Source organism: Sinocyclocheilus grahami, unplaced genomic scaffold, assembly GCF_001515645.1.
Source record: "Sinocyclocheilus grahami isolate Dianchi unplaced genomic scaffold, SAMN03320097.WGS_v1.1 scaffold855.1, whole genome shotgun sequence".
Classification (NCBI taxonomy): domain Eukaryota; kingdom Metazoa; phylum Chordata; class Actinopteri; order Cypriniformes; family Cyprinidae; genus Sinocyclocheilus; species Sinocyclocheilus grahami.
Window position 1 is genome coordinate 340,959 of NW_015506034.1, and position 23,459 is coordinate 364,417.

The 23,459-nt window shown below is 36.3% G+C and overlaps 2 protein-coding genes and 1 long non-coding RNA gene across 5 annotated transcripts; 1 reads left to right on the forward strand and 2 right to left on the reverse strand.

Moving 5' to 3' along the window:
• Positions 1–694: 694 nt before the first annotated feature.
• On the reverse strand, positions 695–6,453 carry kifbp (kinesin family binding protein). Its single transcript, XM_016247849.1, has 7 exons — positions 5,957–6,453; positions 5,748–5,846; positions 4,286–4,365; positions 4,017–4,200; positions 2,938–3,031; positions 1,984–2,096; positions 695–1,900 (listed from the first exon to the last, which is right to left on the reverse strand). Exons 1-7 carry the CDS (start codon positions 6,419–6,421, stop codon positions 1,022–1,024), a joined length of 1,914 nt encoding a protein of 637 aa, XP_016103335.1. The 5' UTR covers positions 6,422–6,453; the 3' UTR covers positions 695–1,021.
• Positions 6,454–9,605: 3,152 nt separating this feature from the next.
• LOC107563065 (phosphoinositide 3-kinase adapter protein 1-like) lies at positions 9,606–22,382 on the forward strand. Of its 2 annotated transcripts, none has more exons than XM_016247851.1 (17): positions 9,606–9,802; positions 11,020–11,439; positions 11,912–12,135; positions 12,864–13,008; positions 13,195–13,337; positions 14,465–14,594; positions 14,786–14,982; positions 15,561–15,720; positions 15,976–16,041; positions 16,489–16,764; positions 17,156–17,218; positions 17,321–17,523; positions 18,188–18,248; positions 19,058–19,225; positions 19,331–19,416; positions 19,913–20,013; positions 21,460–22,382. In XM_016247851.1, exons 2-17 carry the CDS (start codon positions 11,040–11,042, stop codon positions 21,569–21,571), a joined length of 2,535 nt encoding a protein of 844 aa, XP_016103337.1. In that variant the 5' UTR covers positions 9,606–9,802; positions 11,020–11,039; the 3' UTR covers positions 21,572–22,382. The 2 variants fall into 2 exon arrangements, with proteins under 2 accessions (XP_016103337.1, XP_016103338.1); XM_016247852.1 differs by having other exon boundaries at positions 19,346–19,416.
• On the reverse strand, positions 16,642–23,239 carry LOC107563067 (uncharacterized). 2 transcript variants are annotated; one of them, XR_001606070.1, is made up of 3 exons: positions 23,202–23,239; positions 17,290–17,412; positions 16,642–16,724 (listed from the first exon to the last, which is right to left on the reverse strand). It is a non-coding gene; the product is annotated as an uncharacterized lncRNA (long non-coding RNA). The 2 variants fall into 2 exon arrangements; XR_001606071.1 differs by having other exon boundaries at positions 17,290–17,443; positions 23,202–23,235.
• Positions 23,240–23,459: the final 220 nt, after the last annotated feature.

Sequence of the window (23,459 nt, forward strand, 5' to 3'; positions counted from 1 at the left end):
ATATTAGTTGTTTATCATGAATATACAATAGATTTAGCATATAAAGAGATGCACCAGAATGGTATTATTGAAATATTTAGAGAAGGAAATGCAGTAAGTTTGGGTTATACTTTGCGGGTCAACCGTCTGTTGAAAACAGCAGTTAGTTGCACAGTTCACTCTGTGAAATCAGATCATATTATGAATGCTGTTCTAATCTGTGATCCATCTTGTACAATATGAACCACATCCTTAATGAAGAATTTCTAGTATTTTTTTTTTTTTTTTAAGATTTCTAAGTATTTTTGCTACATCAACTCAATTAAATGATATTACTACAACAGGCATTGTAGTCTGGTACTTTCCTCTTTGCATTCAGCCAGCTATAATGGCTGTGGCTGCACAATGTTTGTTGCTAATAAACTAAGCTGTGTATGTGTGTAAATGGAAATTTACAATTAAAGGAATAGTTTGCACAAACATTAAAATGTTATTAACTTTTTACTGCAGATGAAGGGATGTAATGCTACATTTCTCCAAATCTGCTACGACAAAGAAACAAACTCATGCACATTTTGGATGGCCTAAGGGTGAGTACATTTTCAGCAAATTTTGACTTTTGGGTAAGCCATTCCTTTAATATACTGTGAATAAGCTCAAATTTGTCTTGACTGAATAAGACAAAACAAAGATTTTTTTTTTTATTATTGCATGTTTATTGGCATAAAATGCTTGAATATTAGTACAGCTATATCTTAAATCTTGGGCCAACTAAACATACCAATCATGATATTTGAAACAAACATTTTACTGCATTAAATACAATTGTACATTGCACACTGAAAATAAATTAGTGACTGTAAATCATGCAGTTACATCAATCCACAAGAGTTTGTGATAAATGGTTCTACAGTTGAAGGAGTTTCTTACAAGGTGGTCCTAGGAAGGCTCATTAGATCTGGCAATAAACAAGGGGTAGTGTATATTTGTCAGGTGTTCATATTTATATGAGGGACAACAATGAACTGTTTTCAACAGCCTGTTAGTCGCAGGGGGCCATTTTGGATCTAATTCTGTTGATCTTAAGAGGAAGCAGGGAGACCATCTCAATACTCAACTCTAGCTCGGTTTCAACAGACTTCTTGGCTTCTGGGTTCTCCTCACAGTATTGCACTAAGAAACTGTATGACTCCAGGGAGTGGGTGAGATTCTCCAGTTGGGTGGCCAGGTTATTGGAAATAAGCTTGGACTGTAATCTGGCGAGACGGAATTTGGCCACCAGCGCCGGCCTTAACAGGTCATCCTCCAGCTTTTCAGGAAACTTTCCCTCTGGTGAGCGGGTGGAGTCGAGGAACATCTGATAATACTTCATAGAGGAGGAACACAAGTGGTTAAACTTCTTTATGGTGTGCACATCTGGCTGATCCTGCTTGTCGGCCACAGCCAACTTCAGGTCCATCATCTCATAATAGGTTTCTGCAAGTTCAAACTGCAGCTGTCGGCAGATTAACAAATAGTATTGAGCATTCAAATCCTTGCAGATTGGCTCCAGCAGGTCAACGCGACGTTTGTGCATCTTACAGCGCCGTTCTAGATCCTGTTCAAAGAAGGCCAGGACCTTGAAGAGAGCGCTATGGTCCTGCAAGATCTCAATGTGATCTGTCACGTGACCATCCATTGCGAAATACTCTTTGGCCTGGGCTACGTAGCTTTGACCCACCAGAAAGATGCTACGGGCTTCCTCAAAGTCTAGTGGAAGCATGCTGCTTACTTTTTCTTCCAGGCTGCAAATGGAGTCAAAGGTATCGCTTGAACCAAAAAGGATGGCGCTTTTTCTTCCTTTCTCTTTTTCTTCCTCTTCATTCCGACGTGCCCTCTTCAATTCTTCCTGCCGCTCTAAGTCTAGTTCTCCGATATTATCCTATGGAGCAATTGAAAATGCTTAGATAGGTCATGTCAATAAGTCAAAGCTCTCGAAATGTAAAAGAAAAAAAGCATGGCTACCTCAAGAAGTTTTTTAGCATCTTGCATCAGATTAAGGCAATATTTAATCCAGCATCTGGCAATTTCGGCTCGCTTCTGCAGGAGCTCTTCACGTTTTTCACATTCAGCATCACCTTTGGGAACATTCATAATAATTTATATAATTTATATAATAGCCATTATTCTAGTTTTCAGTCACATGATCCTTTAGAAATCATTCTAATATAATGATTTGCTGCTCAAGAAACATTTTTTCATCAATGTTGAAATATTAGTACAGGTGTGCTGCTTAATATTTTTTCTGGAAAAATTTCAAAAGAACAGCATTTATTTGAAATGGAAATATTTTGTAACATTATAAATGTCTTTACTGTCATTGTTAATCAATTTAATGCCTCTTTGCTCAATAAAAGTATTAACTTCTAAAAAATATATATATATAATAAAAATCATACTGACTTTAGAATTTATATAAAACATTGACTCTGCATTTGTAAATACCATTAGTCCCATGTTCAAATGCACCACTGTAACACTTTTCTAGATCTTTCAAAGATGTTTAGTAGGTATAACCTTTTTGTACTTCATGGAGTCTCTGCACAAAACTAACTTACATTTGATCTCTATACGTTAGAGGTTCCGTAATTTTGGGCAAAGTTGTACAATCCACAATTTATTGGTTTGTACAACCTCAGGATCTGATGAAATTTAAAACAACCGACAAGCATGAGTGTTGCAATAACAGACAGATTTTTGTTAAATGCCATTGTTTCAGTACTATTATAATCAAATACAGTATTATTACAGTGAAAGTTTCACTATGAGTAAAACTAAGGCCACATGTGAACGGCCTAAAATTAGGGAGTTTTGTTTTCATTTAGCAACCATCACATGGCATTCAGTAAAGCAATGGAAATGCAGGGAAATACACAACATCCAACAATATACAAGAATGAACACCAGACAGGAACCCACTTTCTTTGGCAGCTGCTTCTGAGGGGATTTCTCCTGCAAGAGTAGCAATGACACTAGCCGCAGCCAAACAGTGACGGGCCTCCATATACCGTGTCTGTGATACAACGACAACAGAGACAATTAGTAAATTAGTAATTACTATGACCTTGACTACAGAGTCATGGAGGTCATTATTAGGGATGTCCCAAGCCAATCTCAAGGATTGGGATCGGGCCGATTAAGCATTTTTTTAACTGACGTTGGTTTTCAAAAAACAATGTCTGTGGTTCAGGAGTGGCTTAACAAGAGGAATACGACAACTGTAGCCAAATTCCTTGACACGTCTGTGTGTGGTGGCTCTTGATGCCTTGACCCCAGCCTCAGTCCATTCCTTGTGAAGTTCACTCAAATTCTTGAATCGATTTTGCTTGACAATCCTCATAAGGCTGCGGTTCTCTCGGTTGGTTGTGCATCTTTTTCTTCCACACTTTTTCCTTCCACTCAACTTTCTGTTAACATGCTTGGATACAGCACTCTGTGAACAGCCAGCTTCTTTGGCAATGAATGTTTGTGGCTTACCCTCCTTGTGAAGGGTGTCAATGATTGTCTTCTGGACAACTGTCAGATCAGCAGTCTTCCCCATGATTGTGTAGCCTAGTGAACCAAACTGAGAGACCATTTTGAAGGCTCAGGAAACCTTTGCAGGTGTTTTGAGTTGATTAGCTGATTGGCATGTCACCATATTCTAATTGGTTGAGATAGTGAATTGGTGGGTTTTTGTTAAATGTGAGCCAAAATCATCACAATTAAAAGAACCAAAGACTTGAACTACTTCAGTCTGTGTGCATTGAATTTATTTAATACACGAGTTTCACAATTTGAGTTGAATTACTGAAATAAATGAACTTTTCCACGACATTCTAATTTATTGAGATGCAGCTGTATATATCTCGAATCAGAGGCCCAAAAAACATGATCGGGACATCTCTAGTCATGATACACAAAAAAACCCTGAGAAATAACTTCACACACAATGGAAATAGGCAGTTTGCATGAACTTGTTCCAAAACTAAATGGAACACACACTATATACATCATACCTTGGTGATGTAGTACTGTGACAGTGTGGCTGCATTAATAGCCCACTCAAGCGGCACAAACTGCTTGTACTCCAACTGTCTCTGTAGTGTACTGTGACAGTACTGTCCAGATCTCTCATAGTGCTGCAGATTCTTGTACACTTGAGCCAGATAATACAGTGTGTGCGTGTATGCCATTTCAAACCTGCTGACACATACAGGGAAAAAGTGGGGTTAAAACATTCGTAGAAGCACAATAATAAAGAGGGGATCATGGGGAGGGATATTACCTTCTTGTCTCCTCTTGTTGGGATAATTCTTCTCCCTCCAACACAAAATAGTCTTGAAGATCTAGTGGTGGTTGACCATCCTGATATACATAAAGTGAACAAATGTCAGCACAAAACATAATTTTCATCATGTATGTGCAACTGTATGTAGTTTTATGCATTTCTGAGACTTTTTGGATCCCCTACAGTTAAGTGTGTGAAATTCACTGTGGTAAATATATCACTGTCCTAATTGGGGTGTCTAGCTGTCAAAGGGCCTGTCACCAATCCCAGTAAAAAACAGCTTATGAAACCTGTCCATAGTTGCCAAGTCCGCGTATTATACGCGACTTTGGGCTTCTTGTTTTGTAAAGTTGCATGAAAAAAATTCCTGGTCGCTGTTTTTTGGGCTTATTTAAAAAAATACGGTTGCTTGTTAGCAAAATCTGACAAGCAACTTTGTTTCTTTATTTATGTTCGCCGTATTCTCCAATGCATTGGTTGACACTCTGTCTGCTCACAGTTAATAGCCAACCAGTGCAATATTATAAGCGCTGCAGCATAATTTGCCACATATTCGGCCCCCTCCTCCCCCTCATTGGAGAAAATCACGTTCAAAAAGAAGGCGCGTGCCGTGATGCTGTAATCCAAGCGATGACAGAAGTAGACGTAGAGGAGTGGGATGACTTTCTTTTAGCCTATTTTTTTATTTTTACAATGTTTTTGTAATGTATTAATTATCACGGGCTGTAATAAAAAAAACAAGTAGTCCGATACTAATACTAAAGAGTAAATATGGTTTGAATAGCCTATATTTTAGTAGGCTATAAATATGTGGCTATATTACAGTCTCCCTTTGAAGCTCTTGTGTTTTTCTCCTTTTCCATCTCTCCGATCCTATTCTGCTCACTGGTGATTGGAGATGAGTTTTGTTCCTATTTTTGTTGCAGTTTGCTGATTTTTGTAAAATAGCTTCTGTTTTTGCTTTTCAGATAAGAGTGGTTTCAGTTTAATATGTTGCAGGCTCATTTATTGGTAATAAATAATTGATAATAAATAATATTGATGATAATAAATCATAAAAAAAATGGGCTTGTTTTGGAAGCAGCGGTTGCTTATTTGTCTTGGGAGAGTTGGCAACAGTGAACCTGTCTCATTCGCCTTATTAGAAGCCAGCGTACCATCAGAATTATTTAGAAATTAATGTCAAGGTAAAAAAAAAAAAAGCTTTACTTTAATAAAAGCTGTTTTTATAAAAACTAAAGGTTAAATGTTGCACACTTAATGCACAAATATAATTCAGAAACTAGACGGTAGAATACATTGTATAAATGCGTAATTTAGGGTTAGGGTTATCAGGTTATTCTCAAATATTGAGGAGACGTCACAGCGACTTCATGCGGAACTCACAACACAATGCCGTTGCAGTTTAGGTAACGTTAAGTACTTCACTAGGGTCTGAGACAAAACGGTCCACACACACCTCTCTCATGTAGAGCAAATACATAGATTCGGCGATTTCCAGAAATCCTTGTGCTTTTTCGATTTCATCTCTTCCCGCCCACAAAATGCCGAGCTGATTCTGTCAAAAACACAATACGTACAATCACACACCACAGCGCAGAAGTCAACCACAAAAAAACAAAATAAATCTTTTAGGAGAAAGGGCTCATATATGCAGTGTATATTTACCCGGGCCTGTACAAATAACGAGACGTTCTCCCGTGTCGTTGTGCACTTGTCAATGAGTTTCATGCAGTTCATCAGATGCTGCTCTCCAGCTGACAGCTCCTCGGTCTCTATGTGGTTCACGCCGAGATAGTAATGCACCACCGCGAGCCTCGCCGCTCGCAGACCGGCTGGAGAGTCTCCAATACACGTTTTCCCACATTCATTCCCCGGTTCTCCATCCGCCATCTGCGTGGACTCACCGCCTGCTTCATTGTCAGCCTCGCCCTCCTCCTCCTCCTCCTCCTCCTCCTCGATGTGATTTTTTTTCAACGAACAATGAATTTCCTTCAACAGGTCTCTAGCTTTGTATTTTGATCGGAAAGGGTTGTTCTCAGGGTCTTTTCTCGACTCTATTTCGGAGAGTTCCTGGGCCAGGCGAAATTTCTCGCACACGGTCCTCCACTCTGTGCTCTGGTTGGCAGCCATGTTTTCTAAGAGGTATGATAATAACAAGTGTTCACCAGCAGAGGTCAGTCAACAACGCACAGCTTTTTCTTCTTTCAGGTTTAATGGCGGTTGGCAACTCATCTCAAAAGTGCATTACCGCCACCTACTAGACTGGAGTGTGGGTATTAGACTGACATCAAAGGAGAGGTGGAGAGAGAGAGAGAAAAAAAATCCCTATTAAATTCTTTCACTTAACCCAGTGTTTTTCAGAAATAACATTAATACATTGTGTATTCTCCCAGATGCTTTCCCTAATAAATGCTCAAGTGTCATGCATTGTTCATCCATTTGTGCCTTTAATTCTGCCCTATCTTATATATATATATATATATATATATATATATATATATATATATATATATATCTTACTGACCCCAAACTTTTCAATTGCAGTGTATCTGATCAAATGACCTGAGAATAGATGGCACATCTAATTTTACTGTACGTCAGGCCATCAAAAAAGATCATGTCCTCCATGTATGGGAGTTTCGCATAATCCAGTGGGATGTTTTCCTATTCTGTGCAATGTTGTATTTAAAGCAGTGTGACCCATTCTAAGATGTGAGAACAACGCACAACTTCTAGTATTCATGTACTTTTAATAAACGAATACATGTAAATATTTATAATAAATATTTTATTAAAAATAAATATTTATTTAATATCACAATTATGATGTAATCACAATTATGTTGCTAGCTATCTCATTTTATTTACTAGCTTCTGATATGGCTGCTTATGGCATTGCCTTTGTTCAGTCACTGTCCCCTTCTCTCTTCCAGATATTCTGGCGCTATCTACAGGTCACGCAGTGAGTGTGTTTCACAGACATAATCAGGCTTCTTGCACGTCGAGACAGGTGAATCATTTTATACATTGTTCAGAAATCTGAACAGTGGACAAAGCCAGGTTAAAAATTATTGTATCATTTTTTTGTTGTTCTTGACATATTAGAGTTAAAATGTTATACTGTATAAGCCAGGTGAATAAAATATGAATAAACACTTCTGTAAAAACCTTCAGAACATAAACAGGAACCAACCTGGGACAGTCGTGGCCTATTGGTTAGAGTCAGACTTATGACCTAAAGGTTGCAGGTTCGAGTCACGGTACCGCCGGGGATTGTAGGTGGGAGTAGTGAATGTACAGTGCTCTCTTCCACCCTCAATACCACGACTGAGGTGAGACCTTTGAGCAAGGCACCAAACCCCCAACTGCTCCCCGGGAGCCCAGCAAAAGTGTGTGTGTGTGTGTGTGTCTCCACACTACTCACTGCTGTGTGTGTGCACTTGGATGGGTGAAATGCAGAGCACAAATTCTGAGTATGGGTCACCATACTTGAATATTAAGAGGCGGCCGACGAAGCTGCAGTGCCACCCTCTCGGAAACGGAGGAGGAAGAAGAATGGGTCCGCCTCGCCGCCCCTAGAGGTGGCCGAAGAGGCTGCAGCGCTTCCACATCTTGGATGACATGGGGGTGAGTAAATTATCAGGAATTTTGTATTCTGGAAGTGAACAGATCCTTTAATTTAAATGTCCCCTGTCCATTTAAGAACATCCTTCCCATGCGGTCTTTACAAAGTGACACTTTTTTTCCAACACCCACAGTATGATTCTTGTTTTACTTCACTAACTAAAGAAGAAGTTGATTGTTCATGATTGTTCTCTTGAGGGTACAACTGAGCAGAGAATAAAACCTCTCATGGGATGAATGACATTTGCAAGGGGTTCTGGTCATGTATCAAAAATCATAGAAATTGTCTGTAGTCATAAAAATCATTATAGAAATGTTGCCTATATTGCCTTGCATATTTAAAGTGTAGATACCTTGTGTGTCTTAATTTATCTCCACTTTATTCTCAAAATTAATGTATGTTTCACTTCAACATTTTGCTTAACCTGACTCAAATGTACCTGAAGCGCTGCAATGTTTTAGTTCCTCCTTTTAGTTAATAGTGGGTTAAATGTCATTAATAGCAAGGTTTTAAATAGGAACTTTACAGTGGTTTTTGCATTATTTCTGTACAGAGTTAAATAATTAAAGACCAGTTAGAAAAGCTGTATACTCACACTGTCATTAACAGCTAGCAAACTGTTCATTGTTTTAGGGCTCTAAAGTCATCTAGTGAAATAATAATCTAAAACCGGGTTTAAACTGCACTGTAAAAAAGAAAAAAAGAAAAAAAAGGCAGCTGTGGTTGTCTGAACTTTAGCATCATTTTAAGTTTTACAGATTGTACTTTTACGTTATAAAAATGTGTATTTTATTATGATGTTAATATACCTAGTTACTAAAATCTGTTTTGTATCTTTAACATATGCTGATAAACACCATGATAACCAAGGTGGTAAAGGGAAAGCCACATGATTAGTCAAAGTTCACCACAGTAGCTTTTCCACAGTTGAGGTAAATACTAATATATATGTAGGAGGTGCAAGATGTTATACACACAAATACCAAACACCATCATTGTAACACAAAATAATGCAATAAACATTCATTCAACAATATTACACAAAACCCTGATGTTCATAACTGATAAGAAATGTCTAGTTATTTCAATGAAAAACCATCAAATGTGAGGTGTCTCACAGAATTCTGGGAATGTCAGCTACAAGATGACTTTTTTTTTTCTTGTCCAAAAACTGTATATTTAACAGTATTTTACTGTAAAATTACATCAAATGACCCATTTGATTTATTAGTTTTTCACTGTATAGAGTAAGGAAACCTACTGTTAACCAATTAACAGGTTTTGATTGTAGCATTTTTACAATATTTTACAGTCTAATTTATTACTATTTTATTTATTTATTTTTTTAGTGTGGGGTCCATGAAAAATTTCAGACAGAAAAAGGAAAAAAAAGACTTTGAAATTAAACATTATGAATCATGATGTTTTGTTTGACTGTTTGTTATTCTTGACTCAATTGGCAACTCAATTACTATGCCGTGCACTGAACTTGTGAGTGTTCTTGCTGTTTTAAATATAAGCTACATTATAGTTTTACTTAACTTCTGTTTTTAACTTGTCTGGGGAATTTTATTTCTTTTTTACAGAGTCACAACAGCCTACAGCAGCTCTGGCTATGTGAGTTTAAGCAGTTGCTGTGTATTTTAGGAAGTGACGCTACCACCCACCATCAGGAAATGGACTGTTTCTTTTAGTAGATGAAAGTCATGAGCTGAAGGCAAAATCGGTCTTATACTGCAGTCATATATGCAAAGTATTTTGATCAGAAGCTATAGACCGAGAACGGAGGTAAACGGAAAGCCACTGTGGAAAGGTGCAGCCACTATACACCACCTGAAGCAAGGCACTGTTTATTACAACCTGGCAGTCTTATCACAAGAAACAAGGTGAGTCATTTTTAAATAAAGATCACATTTATTTCCATTAAAATATTACGCCCGAACAAACAAAATCATCTTGGTTTGGTCTTTAGGTTAAGAATTGTAGTTTTGAATTCTTTTTAGAATTTAAATAGATTACTGACAGATTTTTTATTTATTTTTTTTGTTGAAAATGATGGAGATGACATGATACAAAATAATAATTTTGGTGAAAGCAATAAGGAAGTTGAGAAAAAAAATTTATTTCTGTATTTTTGCTTTAACATTCATTGACTTTGTGGGAAATAAAATTCTGCGTATGATATAAAGTTGCTTAATTGCATCTCCTTTCAGAGAATGAGTTTCTGTATATATCTGCTTGAAGTGTGTGCTCGAACTCAATACAAAGTCGAATGTGTTCAGAGGGGTGCTGTTGATGTACTGTGGAAAACCTAAAGTAGTTTCAGGAAAAGTGAAGTCTCCCCTGACAGGTTACATCACAAACAGGACAGTCACAAATGTGAGTGACATAATAAACAGGGTTTGCACTGAAATGTATCTTTAACCATATTTGATCACTTCTGTTGTGAATGTGGGTCGTATAGTGGATGTTATTTCATGGTTAGCAAGCCTGATTCATAAAATTTCCATTGGTAAATTCTTCATTCATATGTGTTTAACCAATTTTATTTGTACACCGACACTGTCAGAGTGCCATTTATAGAGCATTTTAGGAGACAAAAGATGACTAATTACCAACTTACTTCTCTATCATAAGACTAAACGTGTCTAGCTCAATCAATAACGTAGCCCCTGCAACATGGCTAGCTTTCAGTTCTTCACTAATTCATTAATCCACAAATAAACAAGCTCTTTGGAGTATACTTTTGTTAGATTTGAATGCAAACATAGTTAATTTAAATAGCAGTTTTGCAGAAGAAAACAATGATTTTGAGTTTCCGTCACGTTTACATAAACTGTAAAAAATATTTTTCGAACAAAGATTATTGGAGTAAATTTAAAAGTTTCAGTCTTTCTACTTAAAATTTTTGTGTTTAATTCAATGTGTTTCTTGCCTTTTCTTTGTAGATTATTTATGAAATTTGAGTTGAGGACATTTGAGTAAAAATTGTTTCAAAGTAATTTTTTTTTTACAGTGTAACTTTTAATTGTGGTAATTGATGAACCAAGAAATTATTTTAAATTCTTTGTAATTCTTCTATTTATTATCCATTGTTTTGCAGAACAACCTGGATACTCCACAATGTGTGAGGTGTTAATTGTCCATACCAGTGAGGCCAGGGAATGGGCAGAGTATCTACAGCAAATATTGGTAGCATCGTGTAACTTTCTGGAGGGCTCCCTCATTCTGTATGATGTGAATGAAGAGATTTGGATGAAAAACCATGAGCTGTTTGGCTCCAGCAAGTGCATCATGCTTTTGCTGTCTGCTGTGTTCCTGGACATGCAGCACGACCCAGAAGTGCAGGACACTTTCCGGGATCTTCTTCAGCCTCCTTGCAAAGTTGTTGCCTTTTTGTGTGGTATATCAGAAAGGCAAGTGTCAGCGGACTATTTTGAACACTGGGAGCACTGGAGAAAGCTAAATTCAGAAGACGAGCCATCAGTATATGTGTCTACTGTCCTTGAGTGCATTGATAATGGTGTGTATTCCTTATACTTTATATATAGTATACGTCTCATTCAGCAAAAGAACATATTAATTACTTGCACTGTTGTTCACCTTTAAAAACCACAATAATAAAAATACTAAGATGTCCTTAAAATATATAAAACCGTAGCATAACTCCCCTGCAGACTGACACGCACTGCAAAAGTGCATATGAATACAGTTTTAAGAAATGTTGTATTCAACTGTAGATTTATATATTCTTTTATTTTTATTTATGTATTTTTTACTTTGTTTTTTTATGTACCATAAATAGTTCTGCATGGTGTATCATAATTAATTTGACTAAATACGTAATCTTACAGTTGGCCTGAAGTAATTATAGTCTGTGCTCTGTAGTTTATTTTATTTAGAATAAATATTTGTTGCATGGTGGATCAAAATGAATCTAACTAAACATTAAGAAGTCGACCTGAAGTAAAGTTTAATGTTATTTTTCATTCTAGGATCTGTTAGTGAAAATGGCCAGAATCCTTATGAAATTGAACTAGAAGAACAAATGAATGCGTTCACATTATCAGAGATTCCCGAGACATTACCTGATGAGATGGAACACATTCAGGTGATTGGGTGTGATGTTTGTCATACTGAGCAAACTTCTTCAAATACCATGGGGCCACTAGACGACCAAACTTGCCTCACCATCCAACCAGACAGAATACTATGTGGGGTAAGTGCATTGCACACAATGCATGCAGAGCCTAAATAGAAAACTTTTCTAATATATAGTGGTAACGTCAGCAAGAAGCTCACATGGTTTGAGTTCACACTTTTTAGTGCTTTTCAGATTAGACAGGAAGTCAGTGCAAAGCCCGTCTATGAAGCTTGATTTAGATCATTTAAGCCATTCTTAATTCAGTGTCATGTTAAAAGGATGATGTTGCAGCGATGGGTGTTAAAATGAATAAAACGATATCACAGCTGCCCATGCTGTACTTTTTAAGTAATTCACTATTGAAGTTGTCGTCTTCATAGACTACGTTTGTTCCTGCCCGTAGGGTGATTTTACAAATCACTTAAATACTTCACCAAGTAGCTTTAAATCAATCGATCTGAGTATGTAATAAATCAAAGTATGCCTAATTTTAATTGAATGGATGAAGAGATATTTTTATACAGTATGTCTCGTGGTGTGGTCATTTCAATATTTTAGTGTACATGGCTTAAATAATGTCAGTGTTCATATTTTAAAAACTATGTTTTGACTTATTTGAAAAGTATTTTGAATTTTGTGAAATCAAAGAAGTTTACACTGTAACAAACTATAGCTTCAGCATTTCATTCAAAAGCATTTGCTGACATTTGCGGAATCAACATCAATCGACTTGCATTACTCTGTCAGTTACTGTCTTTGACACTGTCTCATGTCTTTCTCACCATCTGTTCGTTCCCATAAAGAATCGTCTGAATATTTATATAGTCATGGTAAAGAAAATTGTGGATGAGGGCAGACTGGAGGTGGAGTTTCACTCTCAGTACTCGACACCTCAGCGGATCCCTGGGACTCTTGTAAACGAGTACATTGTTACTGTACAGTCACCTGGTAAGACAAAAACACAGAAAGAGGAAGTTTTCATATCAGTTCCTCCATGCTTTTTCACTTTCAACTGAATTTACATATTGTTTCCTGTTAATGTGCTCATTTATTAAAAGAGAAGCTTTGTCTTTGTCAAATTTGTGTTTGGCTTTGTCAGTGTTGTTTTCTAAACAATATTTTTTTTTCTCTTAGATATGCCAGCTGGGAAAGTCTCATTGACTCTTTATAAAAACGAATCTGTGGTCTGTTCAACAACTGTGACATATTACACAGAAATGGAGGAAATTTGCAGGTATCTAAAGAAAGCAATGGATCCAATGCAGTTCATGTGTCAGGTAATGATGAAACTGAATCTAAACAATCGGTTAAAACGGAACACCTGAATCACATAAACTGAAATGACTTGTGAACGAATGCGATAATGGAATCAAACAAGTCATGTCATGTTTATTTGCATAGCGCTTTTCATATTTGTTTCGAAGTAGCTTCACATTATTATGCTGTTGTGAAAAATGTAATGTCTCATAATTAATCATTAATATAATAATACAATTCATAAATTAAATTATTGAACACATTAAATGATATATGTAGTCATTTTGTCAAATATCTGTGACAGTGTATCTGTCATGAATCCGGTCCATGAACTTCTGTCTGCTTACCATCAGAGGTCACCCTTTCCATTACATTGACTCTCGCACTACACAAACTGTTGCATCTCATCCCGGACTACATATCCCATCATTCATTGCACTGATTGCACACAGTACTGATTGCACACAGCTGTTTCATATTACTCACTCACTATTTAACACTCACTCAAATATGCGCTTATCGCAAGCAGTGATAGCTACTTTACAGAGCCCTCGTTAGTTGCCCAGCCCAGCCTTGCCTAGTCTTGCCTTGTCTGTTTTTCTGTTTCTGATCTTTGCCTGTTTTCCTGGATTTATCCCCTCTAGTCTCGCCCTTTTGATTCTGCTCGCCGATCGTTGACCTACGCTAGCCCTAGGATTATTCTTGTCTTGCCCGCCATATACCTGTTTGCCATTGTTCGACCCTGCCTGTGTTTCTGACCTCTTCTGCTTTAATAAAAGGCTTCCACATGGATCCGCACGTCTCACGTCTTGTCAGCCCCGTTACAGTATCGGCCCCACAGGTGGTCTGATCTCGTACAGATGCCGGAGTAGCAACACACAGCCCTGAATTCAGCAATGGAAGATGCTTTATGTAATTTTATCGTTTAGTCAGTAACAATAAATAAAAATGAAGTCCATTTTAGACATTTTAAAAGTTTATGCAAGGCAGCAGGAGCAGAAGTAAACATTTCATTATCATTCACTATTTTTAAAAAGGGCAAACATTATTGTCTGCATGTTAACATTTAGTTACAGAAAAGGACATTTTAAGGCATTTAAAGGCTAATATTGAGCCTATTTTTATTTTTATTATACTCCATTTTCAGGCATTTGATATCACATCAAAGGTGCCCGAGTCATTGGATAATTTGCTTGCAGACTCTCTTGAAGAACGGATGCCTCTAAATGGATTACAAGTATTTGGAATTAGTCAAATTGCAGATAACACAGCAGCGAGTAAGTGATTTAATTCATAAGAACTTGCTTATGTTATAGTTTATAAAAGTCTAGCTTATGATGAATATCTTTGATGGAGGTAGATAACATAACACCAAGTTAAGGAACTGGTGTGGATGGTAAATTTTTATTTTTGAAGACTGCAGGAAACTCTATTGAACAACAATGAAAAGAGATTTCTTTGTTTCCAGATCACCGTAACGTGGAACTTCCAACACTGCTTCACTTCTCGGCCAAGTATGGCTTAAAAAAGTTAACGTCTTTGTTAATGCGGTGCCCCGGAGCCATGCAGGCCTACAGTGTGATGAACAAAGATGGGGATTACCCTAACAAACTGGCCGAGAAGAGTGGCTTCTCTGATTTAAGACAGTTTATGGACGAATATGTTGTGAGTTAATTGCGTAGATGTTCTTGATGACTTCTGTAACTGACAACAAATTGTAGTAAACTGAGTCAACCAATTCCTGAAATGCTGTGGGAACACACAAATGTATTACTACATGTAAAACTAAATATCACAGCACTGTAAAAGTGATATGTGCAATTTCATTGCACATAACATTGGTAATGGAAATGCAATGATGTAATTGTTATATAGGTCTGTTGATAATCATCAGCATACATTTATACAGCAGTATTTCTATGTATCTTCATTTCAGTATACTCATCTCTTTCGAAGCTACTTGACTTCATCATCATAATCAAAAAAAAAAATATATATATATATATTCTCTCTTTATTTATTCCTTCTCTTTCTAGCTTGTACTTATTTGAACAATGTCTAAAAACTTGGTATTACAAGCACTTCCTGTGTCTGTTTGCCTCTTTAAGAAGAATCGCTTTATGTATTCCCCAACTGTAAGTCGCTTTGGATAAAAGCGTCTGCTAAATGACTAAATGTAAATGTATAGCATAGATGATGCCAGTTATTTATGCAGTCTTTTCTTTTTTCATAAAACAAAACAGGAGACAGTAGATTTAGTGAAGACCCACATGGAGGAATCTCAGAACACCTCTGGCAACGAGGATATCTATGAGGACATGTTGATGGCTTCCCAAAATTTCATCACCAATTTCGATAATGAGGACATTTACGAGTCTATGATGAAACTAAATTCTGAGATGGGTTTGTGTTTGAAATTTACTTTCGAAACTCTAGTCTAGTGTATATTTTCTTGCACAGTAACAATAGTCATTACTGCATAAAGTTAAAGCATTTCTTTTATTTTTTCGAGGCATATTTTGTTACTACTGCTAACCTATGAATATATAATATGATATAATGTAAGCATTATAAGACTTGTTTTATAGGCCTACTGTCAGATGGTTAAGGTATGTACTGTACACTGTATACAAAATAGTTTATACAATGTTTCTACAGATGATGACTTAGAAAGTGCTCTGGAGGACTCCAACTCGGAGACAATACTGAGAAAGTTTTTTGAAGGTACATCAATGAGAAATGATGGTCATGTCACAGCAGTTTTTTGTGACTATGTGACTTCTGTCACTTTTTTTCACTGTGTGATGACACTTTCATCTTGTCTTCCTTTAAACATACAGAATATACATCTGTGAAAACTCTCTTTACTTATTAAAAAGCCTATTACTTAGAATTATCACCAAGTGTACAACAATTTTGTAAAGGCTTACAATATTCTCCTCATGTTTGTAACGTAACACCTGGAAATAGTTTAATTAGCTTAGCCAACTTAGCTTATTCTGCTAGTATGTATTTGAACCTCTCTGCCACAGGATGTAGCTTGTTTGTGTAGTGCGTAGTTGCTAATATATGGTATTTATAAAGATGTACACTGGTACACAAATGGTATAAACCATTATTGGATGTTGTATATTTTGCAGTTGTCAAATAACATGAATTGTTTTCATTTAGCACAACCTGACAAGAGTTTACAGTCCTTGGAACATACTTCAATCAATGGTGGATTACCTGAAATGGATGATGAAGAATACCATGACATGGGCCTTAATGCGGAAATCTATGGGGATGTAGAAGAGGAGGACCCGTATAACCCATGCTGTCCTGATCAAATTTATGACACAGTGGAGCCACAATCCACCTCTGAAATAATCAACCGTCCACCTGCACCGATTCCACGACCAGCCAACCTGCCAGAGCCAGAAGAGAACACAACCTACATTTCCAAAGGTTATTATGCAGACACAGCTAAATCACAGAGCAAACACAGAGGCTCTAATTTTAGTGTAGTGTCATTTACTCTCTCTTATATTATTCTAAGCCTGCATGACTTTCTTTTTTCCTGTGGCATGCAAGAGAAGATATTTTGAAGAATGTTGGTAAACAAACAGTCCCAGTAAAAGTCAGCGGGAATCCACATGGTTATCAACATTCTTCAAAATAGCTTCTTTTGTATTTCACGGAAGAAAGAAAGTCTTACTGCACAGTTTTGGTACGATATGAGGGTGAGTAAATTATGACATAATTTTCATTTTTGGTTGAACTATTCTTTTAATGGAAATCTTAAGTCAGAAAACAGTACCTTTATAGTAATTTCAGTTAAATTTGACCTGTTTTACAGTATTTTGTCTCAAGGAACCTGTATACTCACTCAGTCAACAGCCAGAAAGGGATTCCTGTTTAGGTAGTGTATAAAAGTTTCTTGAACCATATGTGTATATGAACTATGGATTATTAAATTGAAAGTACACCTACATTTCCATGCTTAAATGATCCATTCTTGCAGCACCTGTACGGCTGGTGAGAGACAGAGACATGAGCAGTCACCATGACCCCTTTGCAGGCATGAAGACCCCGGGACAGAGGCAGCTCATCTCTCTGCAGGAGAGGGTGAAGGTGGGTGAGCTGACTGTGGAAGAGGCAGTGCAGGAGTTCAAGGCTTGGCAGTTTGATCAAGATAAAAGATGGCGCTCTCTCCGCTTCCAACATGTAAGCAACTCCATGTCAAATTTTTGCATATGTGTTGCATGTAAATCAATGAGCTCTTTAGAAAAGTATAGTGGACTACTTATATAAAATGCATATAAATGTTGTCACTCTGTACTTCCCAATAATATCTTATTAAGATTATATTTAAATGCTTAGTTTTATAACCAAAGCTCTGTAGTTTTTATTGTGGGAGGCAAAACATATAATTCAACAATACAATGATGATTGAGTGATACGAATAAATGTTCCTTAAAAACCTGATGTGTCATATTTGATACATTTTAACATTGTTTTTCTAAAAAGCGCTGTGTGGATAATTAGTTGCTTCAGTCCAGTAGGTGTTCATCTTGAAATATTACTAACAAAAAGTTATTCTTACATTTAATTTATTAAAGATTTCACAGCAAAATGACTCCTGTATTACAACCTGTAGGATGACTATTTTAAAATTATACTTAAAGACCTTTTACTTGCTAAAAAAAGTTTGAACTATCAATCAGAAGGCATGTAGTAGATTGTGTACAACAGGTTTTTCAGCAAAGTTTTGAGCATGTGGATAATTTAGAGACCTTGCATATCAAATTCGATGTTAACCCTTCATAGGCTTAACAAATAAAATGAGTATTTCTGATGTTTCTGTAACCGTCTCTCCATTTTCTTCAAGGAAAATTTACAAAGATTAAGAGACAGCATCACTCGACGCAGTAAAGGCAAAGGGCCAAACGGTAAAGAAACGCAGGACACCTTTCATTATACAATATACTCATAAGTGGTTAACGTGGCATGCTATTAGAATGTACAAGAAAAGTTTACATATTACTCTTGGGGCTCAACAAAAAGTATGAACTAATGGCACATGGAAAGTCTAAAATTATTTTAGCCCCTACACTCTTAAAAATAAAGGTGCTTCACGATGCCATAGAAGAACCTTTTTGTCTAAATGGTTCTATAAAGAACTTTTAACATCTGAAGAACCTTTCTGTTTCACAAAAGGTTCTTTGTGGCGAAAGAAGGTTCTTCAGATTATAAAAAGGTAAGAAACAGATGGTTCCCATTCAGTCAGTCACATTCAACGTTACGTCAGTGACTGACGAATTGGGATCTCGCCCGAGAGCCCAATCACCTTCGAGTGTTAACTAAACAAGCCATTCCATTCTTCCCGGAAGTGCATGAGGAGGTTACTAAGACTTGGAAGGCACCTTTTTCTGCCCGAAACAGACTTGGTGCCCCCTCCGTCCTCACCACCCTCGACGGGGGGGCGGTTCAAATTATGAATTTATTGCTGTCATGGACTTAACTCTATAGTTTTCACCTATATTCGCAAAGAAAATAATTCATTGTGTTCATTTTCATTTTTTATCTATTTTAAATATATTGTATAAAATATTTTAGTTTCTGGCACATAAAAATAGCAAACATGAATTAAATGCATATTTTTTATGGTGGTGCCATTGAAAATGATTGTTAATTTGTGATATTTAGAATCAAACCAATTTTATATCTGTTTTCAAGAGTCTTTCTGTTTTTCGATTAGAGCTTATGATTACAGCACCAATGCAAACAAACAGTCAGTGGGGTTCTCAAATGAACATGAATTGCTCAGTGTACGAACCCACACCTCGTTCGATTGCCCAACCCCCTCCTGTTAGTAGACCGCTGCAGAGAGGAAGCTGGCAGACAGGAAGCACCTCCAGCACTTCTAGTATGTAATAAATAACTTCTTTAATCTCACACAATAACATCTGATATAACTGTGAACAGAACCGTGTTTACAAGTATGGTGTGTTTCTACAATGTAATTGTGAAGGTTTGACCTGTGCAGGTAGTAGCAGTCACAGATTGAGCATTCAGAGCACCGTCAGCAACAGCAGTGGGGTGGAAGGTGAATGTGAGGTCAGTTTTTTTTGTTTTTTTTTCCTTTAGTCATCATAATTTTTTTAATTCAGAATTGATAATTATAAGGAATGAAAATCAACAAATTAGAATGATTTCTGATGGGTCATGTGACACTGAAAGCTGGAATCATGGCTGCTGAAAATTCAGTTTTGCCATCACAGGAATATATAATATTTTCAAATATATTCGAACAGAAAACTGTTTTTGTTTTTAATTATAATAATATTTCATATTATTGTATTTTTGATCACATAAATATAGCCTTAGTGTCTTTTTCCAAAAACATTCAAACATTTTAATGATCGCAAAACTAATACATTATACATTAATACATTATTGTAATATTAAAATATACTGCCATAAAGTATTTTAGCTTAGGTTTTTATAGTAGAAATTTAGATTTTACATCAAAATATTTTCCTTAATAGCAAATATTAACACATTCCAAGAACTTATTACACCTTTTTATTTATTATTGGTTATATGGTTTAAGGAGCCTCCGGACATTCCACTTCCTCCACGGCCTCTCCGGCCCGTAGTGGATACTCCACCAGTACTCCCTCCACCCAGGGTCCCACCACGTGTAATAGAGAGGTACGTGTTTAAAATGGCTTTTACACAATACCAGGTAAAAGCAACTGTGTTGGAATCAGAAAAGACAAGCGTTTTCTGTCATAGCTCTATTGTGAAGTATATTTCAAACTCGAAGTAAAAAATACATATACTCAGGAGTTATTTTATACAGCGAGTCTTTATGTTCAAAGTTGTACAGAGCGAACACATACATAAATGTGTATATATAGAGAGTTGTGGCTTCGTTTAGTTTTATTTTCGAAACATCTCTCTGCGAGAATGTACCAGATGACTGGATAAAACTTTGTAGGTGAAGTGAAGGTGGTAGTGTATGAAACTCATACACCTCCCCATGTGACAAACCACAGCATCAATCGCTAAACTCTTTTAACCACAGCGCCGGATTTTGCGAAGCTTAACTTTCCATCAGTAACTTGATCATATGTAGAAGCATCAACCTTTAAATCTTATAAAGACTGAGTGTGGGTTCTGAATGCACTACATCTTTACCAGCTAATATACACAAACACAAACATCAGAAGATTGGTATCGTGTCAGAGAGGAGGTGAGGAACATCTGCACTCTGATGTGGGTGCCACATATCCTCTGCTAATTCTTGGCTAGATGATGGTAGCTATGATAAATTTAGAGAAGTTTTAGAAAGGTGTGCAATCTGTGCACATCCAACCCAGGTTTAGAACTGTGCCTTTTAAGGAGGCTATAAATGGTTACATATATGCAAAGAAGACAAAACCAATCAAAATTCAGTATGCAAATCAGTGTAAGTCGAAAGGAAATTTTCAAACGTAACTTTCTTGGTAAAAAACAAAATGTATGTTTTGATCAGCATACAGCTAACATACGCTACTATTCAAAGATTTGGAATGAGCTCATAAAAAATGAATTAAACAAATAATATATAGAAAAAAATTGCGTTCTTTTGAACTTTCTATTCATTAAAGAATCATAAAAGAAAAGTATGTACAGTTTCCACAAAAATACTAAGCAGTGCAACTGTTTTCAAAATTATAATTTTAAGAAATCATTTCTGAAGGATGATGTGTCTCTGAAGACTGGAGTAATGGATGCTGAAAATTCAGCTTTGCCACCACAGGAATAAATTACATTTATAAATATTTTCAAATAGAAAACAGTTATTTTAAATTGTGATAATATTCAGTATAACTATTTTACTGTATTTGTGATCAAATAAATGCAGCTTTGGTGAGGATAAGAGAAACTCTTACAGACCCCAAACTATCGAACATTAGTTTTAGGTTAAACAGTTCAGGCTGAATTCACTGTTTAATATTTGGGGATAGTCGTCCAGAAAAAAAAACCCTCAACATATATTGATATTAATTTATTAGGCTACATAAGTTTAATAGTTGCAACCAATTTCCCTGGTTTGTCTGGAGTTCAGTTTGTATATTGCTCATTTTAAATTTAACCCGCTCTGTCTCTTAGGAATCCAGACATACTAAACGAGCGATATGTATCGACTCCATCCCGTCCTGTTCATCAAACGCCTGCGCAAAGGTCCATGCCACCTCCACCTATACCGAGACGCACATGGTGATGGCCTGCTTCAGCATGGCTGGCTTTCGTTCTGTTTGACTCTGCACTTTTCTTGTTGAGCCTTTGAGATCTGTAAGTCTCTTCAAGGTGGAACAGAAACTACTGGCTGTGTCCGAAACTGAAGACTGCTCATTTGCTGCCCTATCAGTCAGTGACCGTGCAGAGGTTTTGCATGAAGGTGACTCTTAAGGAAACTGGTTTGCCATTTATGTTCTTTTAACCAACTGCCATCTAAGTAGAAAACAGGATATTATGCAAACATCAGATTCAGAAGTCTTGAAGCTATCTTATTTTTCATATACTGCCTGTGGTTTCAGACACAGCCAGTGGATCAGTATCCAGTGTTCAAGTGTTTTAATCTAGACTCAGCTTGCAATGCAAACAATCACCTTAGTTTATAGGTATTAAATTATAAATCTTCAGCTGAAGATATGCAATATGTTTGAGTTTTTTCTTCTTCATATGGTCACTTGTTTGCAATATAGCCATTTGGTTTGTGCTCTCTGAGTGCCTTTAGTAGCAAATAGCAAACTCAAGAATTTGCCTACATTTGTTTTTAATCAGAACTTTTTTCTGTTTGAAATATAGTTTGTGTTGTCTGTGATCAGTCATGAGATGATGATTTAATGTTGAATAGTTTTCTGCGTTTTAAAAATATTTATTGATTTATTCACTTATTATTGCTGGCTATAATATATCACCCCAAAAGAAGCAGAGAAACAGTGTATTTAACAGCATAAAAAGTGTGAATGCACAGTGTGAAGAAGGAAGATGTGTGTTTTGTGTGTATGTATTTGTTTGTGTGTGTTCATGTTTGGTAGACCATGAAGACAAAACTAATTAAAGTCTTTTCTGCCATAATGTGTTGTCCTACCTGTTTTTTTTTTTTTAATTTTATTTATTTTAACTGTTTAAAGTCTGCTAGGCTCTGTTTGTAAATGCTGGCCTCAGTATAGCGGTGGTTTTTGACAAGTGCACATATTTACTGAGAATAAGTATTTAGCCTACCCAATGCACATGAAACATGTTTGAGCTTTTGGTTTAGATAATATGCTAAAAATTCCATTCGCAAAATTATTTAATACTCAATAAATTAGCTAAATATTTGCTTCTTGCTTAATAAATCTCATGTCAATCTTAAATTACTTTTTCACCAAATCCTGTGAATCTTTTTATGCGTTATAATTATATTAAAAGGATTTTCTTTTGATTATTTTTTTAAAATCTATATTTACTTTCATTTTTATGTTTTACCTCATCTATAAACTATAGTGCCCTAGGACCACTAGAGGGCCTCGACAAACTTCCAAGGGGGGTGCAAGACTACTTAAAATATTTTAAATAACTTACATTAAAATAGTCTAACTTATTACCCCAAAAACGCTAAAATGAATATTTCCAACATGTAAGTCAAGTCAAGTTTATTTGTACAGCGCTTTTCACGATACAAATCATTGCAAAGCAACTTTACAGCAAAATAAGTTTCTACAATATTTAGTGGTAGCTTATCAGTGGTGACTGTCAATTAATGTACATATGGAAGAAATGTACGGAAAAATAAATTAAAGATGTAATAAAACAGACTATGAACACTATTAACAGAAATCATTATATGATGCAATCAAACTTACAGCAAAATGTGGTAGTTCTGTATGTTGTTTCAGGGTTGGCATCATCTGAGGTCCTCTGAGGGGTTGGCATCATCTCTTCTCAGGTGTTCTGGATCCAGACTGAAGCTTGTGTAAATACATCCTGTGGCAAAAAACAGAGAAACAAATAGAGACATAATTAGCGTAGCTGCTGTTCCAACCAAGCAAAATTGATTTGTTTAACCCAAACTAAAGAATACTAATGTGCATTTGATCAGATATAACTGCAGTACAAGATTA

Bases quoted from the DNA above. Each gene is read 5' to 3' on its own strand.
- kifbp (XM_016247849.1), bottom strand. From the start codon at position 6,421: ATGGCTGCCAACCAGAGCACAGAGTGGAGGACCGTGTGCGAGAAATTT. The intron at 2,097-2,937 runs GTGGGTTCCTGT...ATGTTCCCAAAG, and splicing joins AGAAGCAGCTGCCAAAGAAA to GTGATGCTGAATGTGAAAAA. The intron at 1,901-1,983 runs GTAGCCATGCTT...ATTGCTCCATAG, and splicing joins ATGCTAAAAAACTTCTTGAG to GATAATATCGGAGAACTAGA.
- LOC107563065 (XM_016247851.1), top strand. From the start codon at position 11,040: ATGTGTGAGGTGTTAATTGTCCATACCAGTGAGGCCAGGGAATGGGCA. The intron at 17,219-17,320 runs GTAGTGTATAAA...CCATTCTTGCAG, and splicing joins AGAAAGGGATTCCTGTTTAG to CACCTGTACGGCTGGTGAGA. The intron at 19,226-19,330 runs GTATGTAATAAA...GTAATTGTGAAG, and splicing joins AAGCACCTCCAGCACTTCTA to GTTTGACCTGTGCAGGTAGT.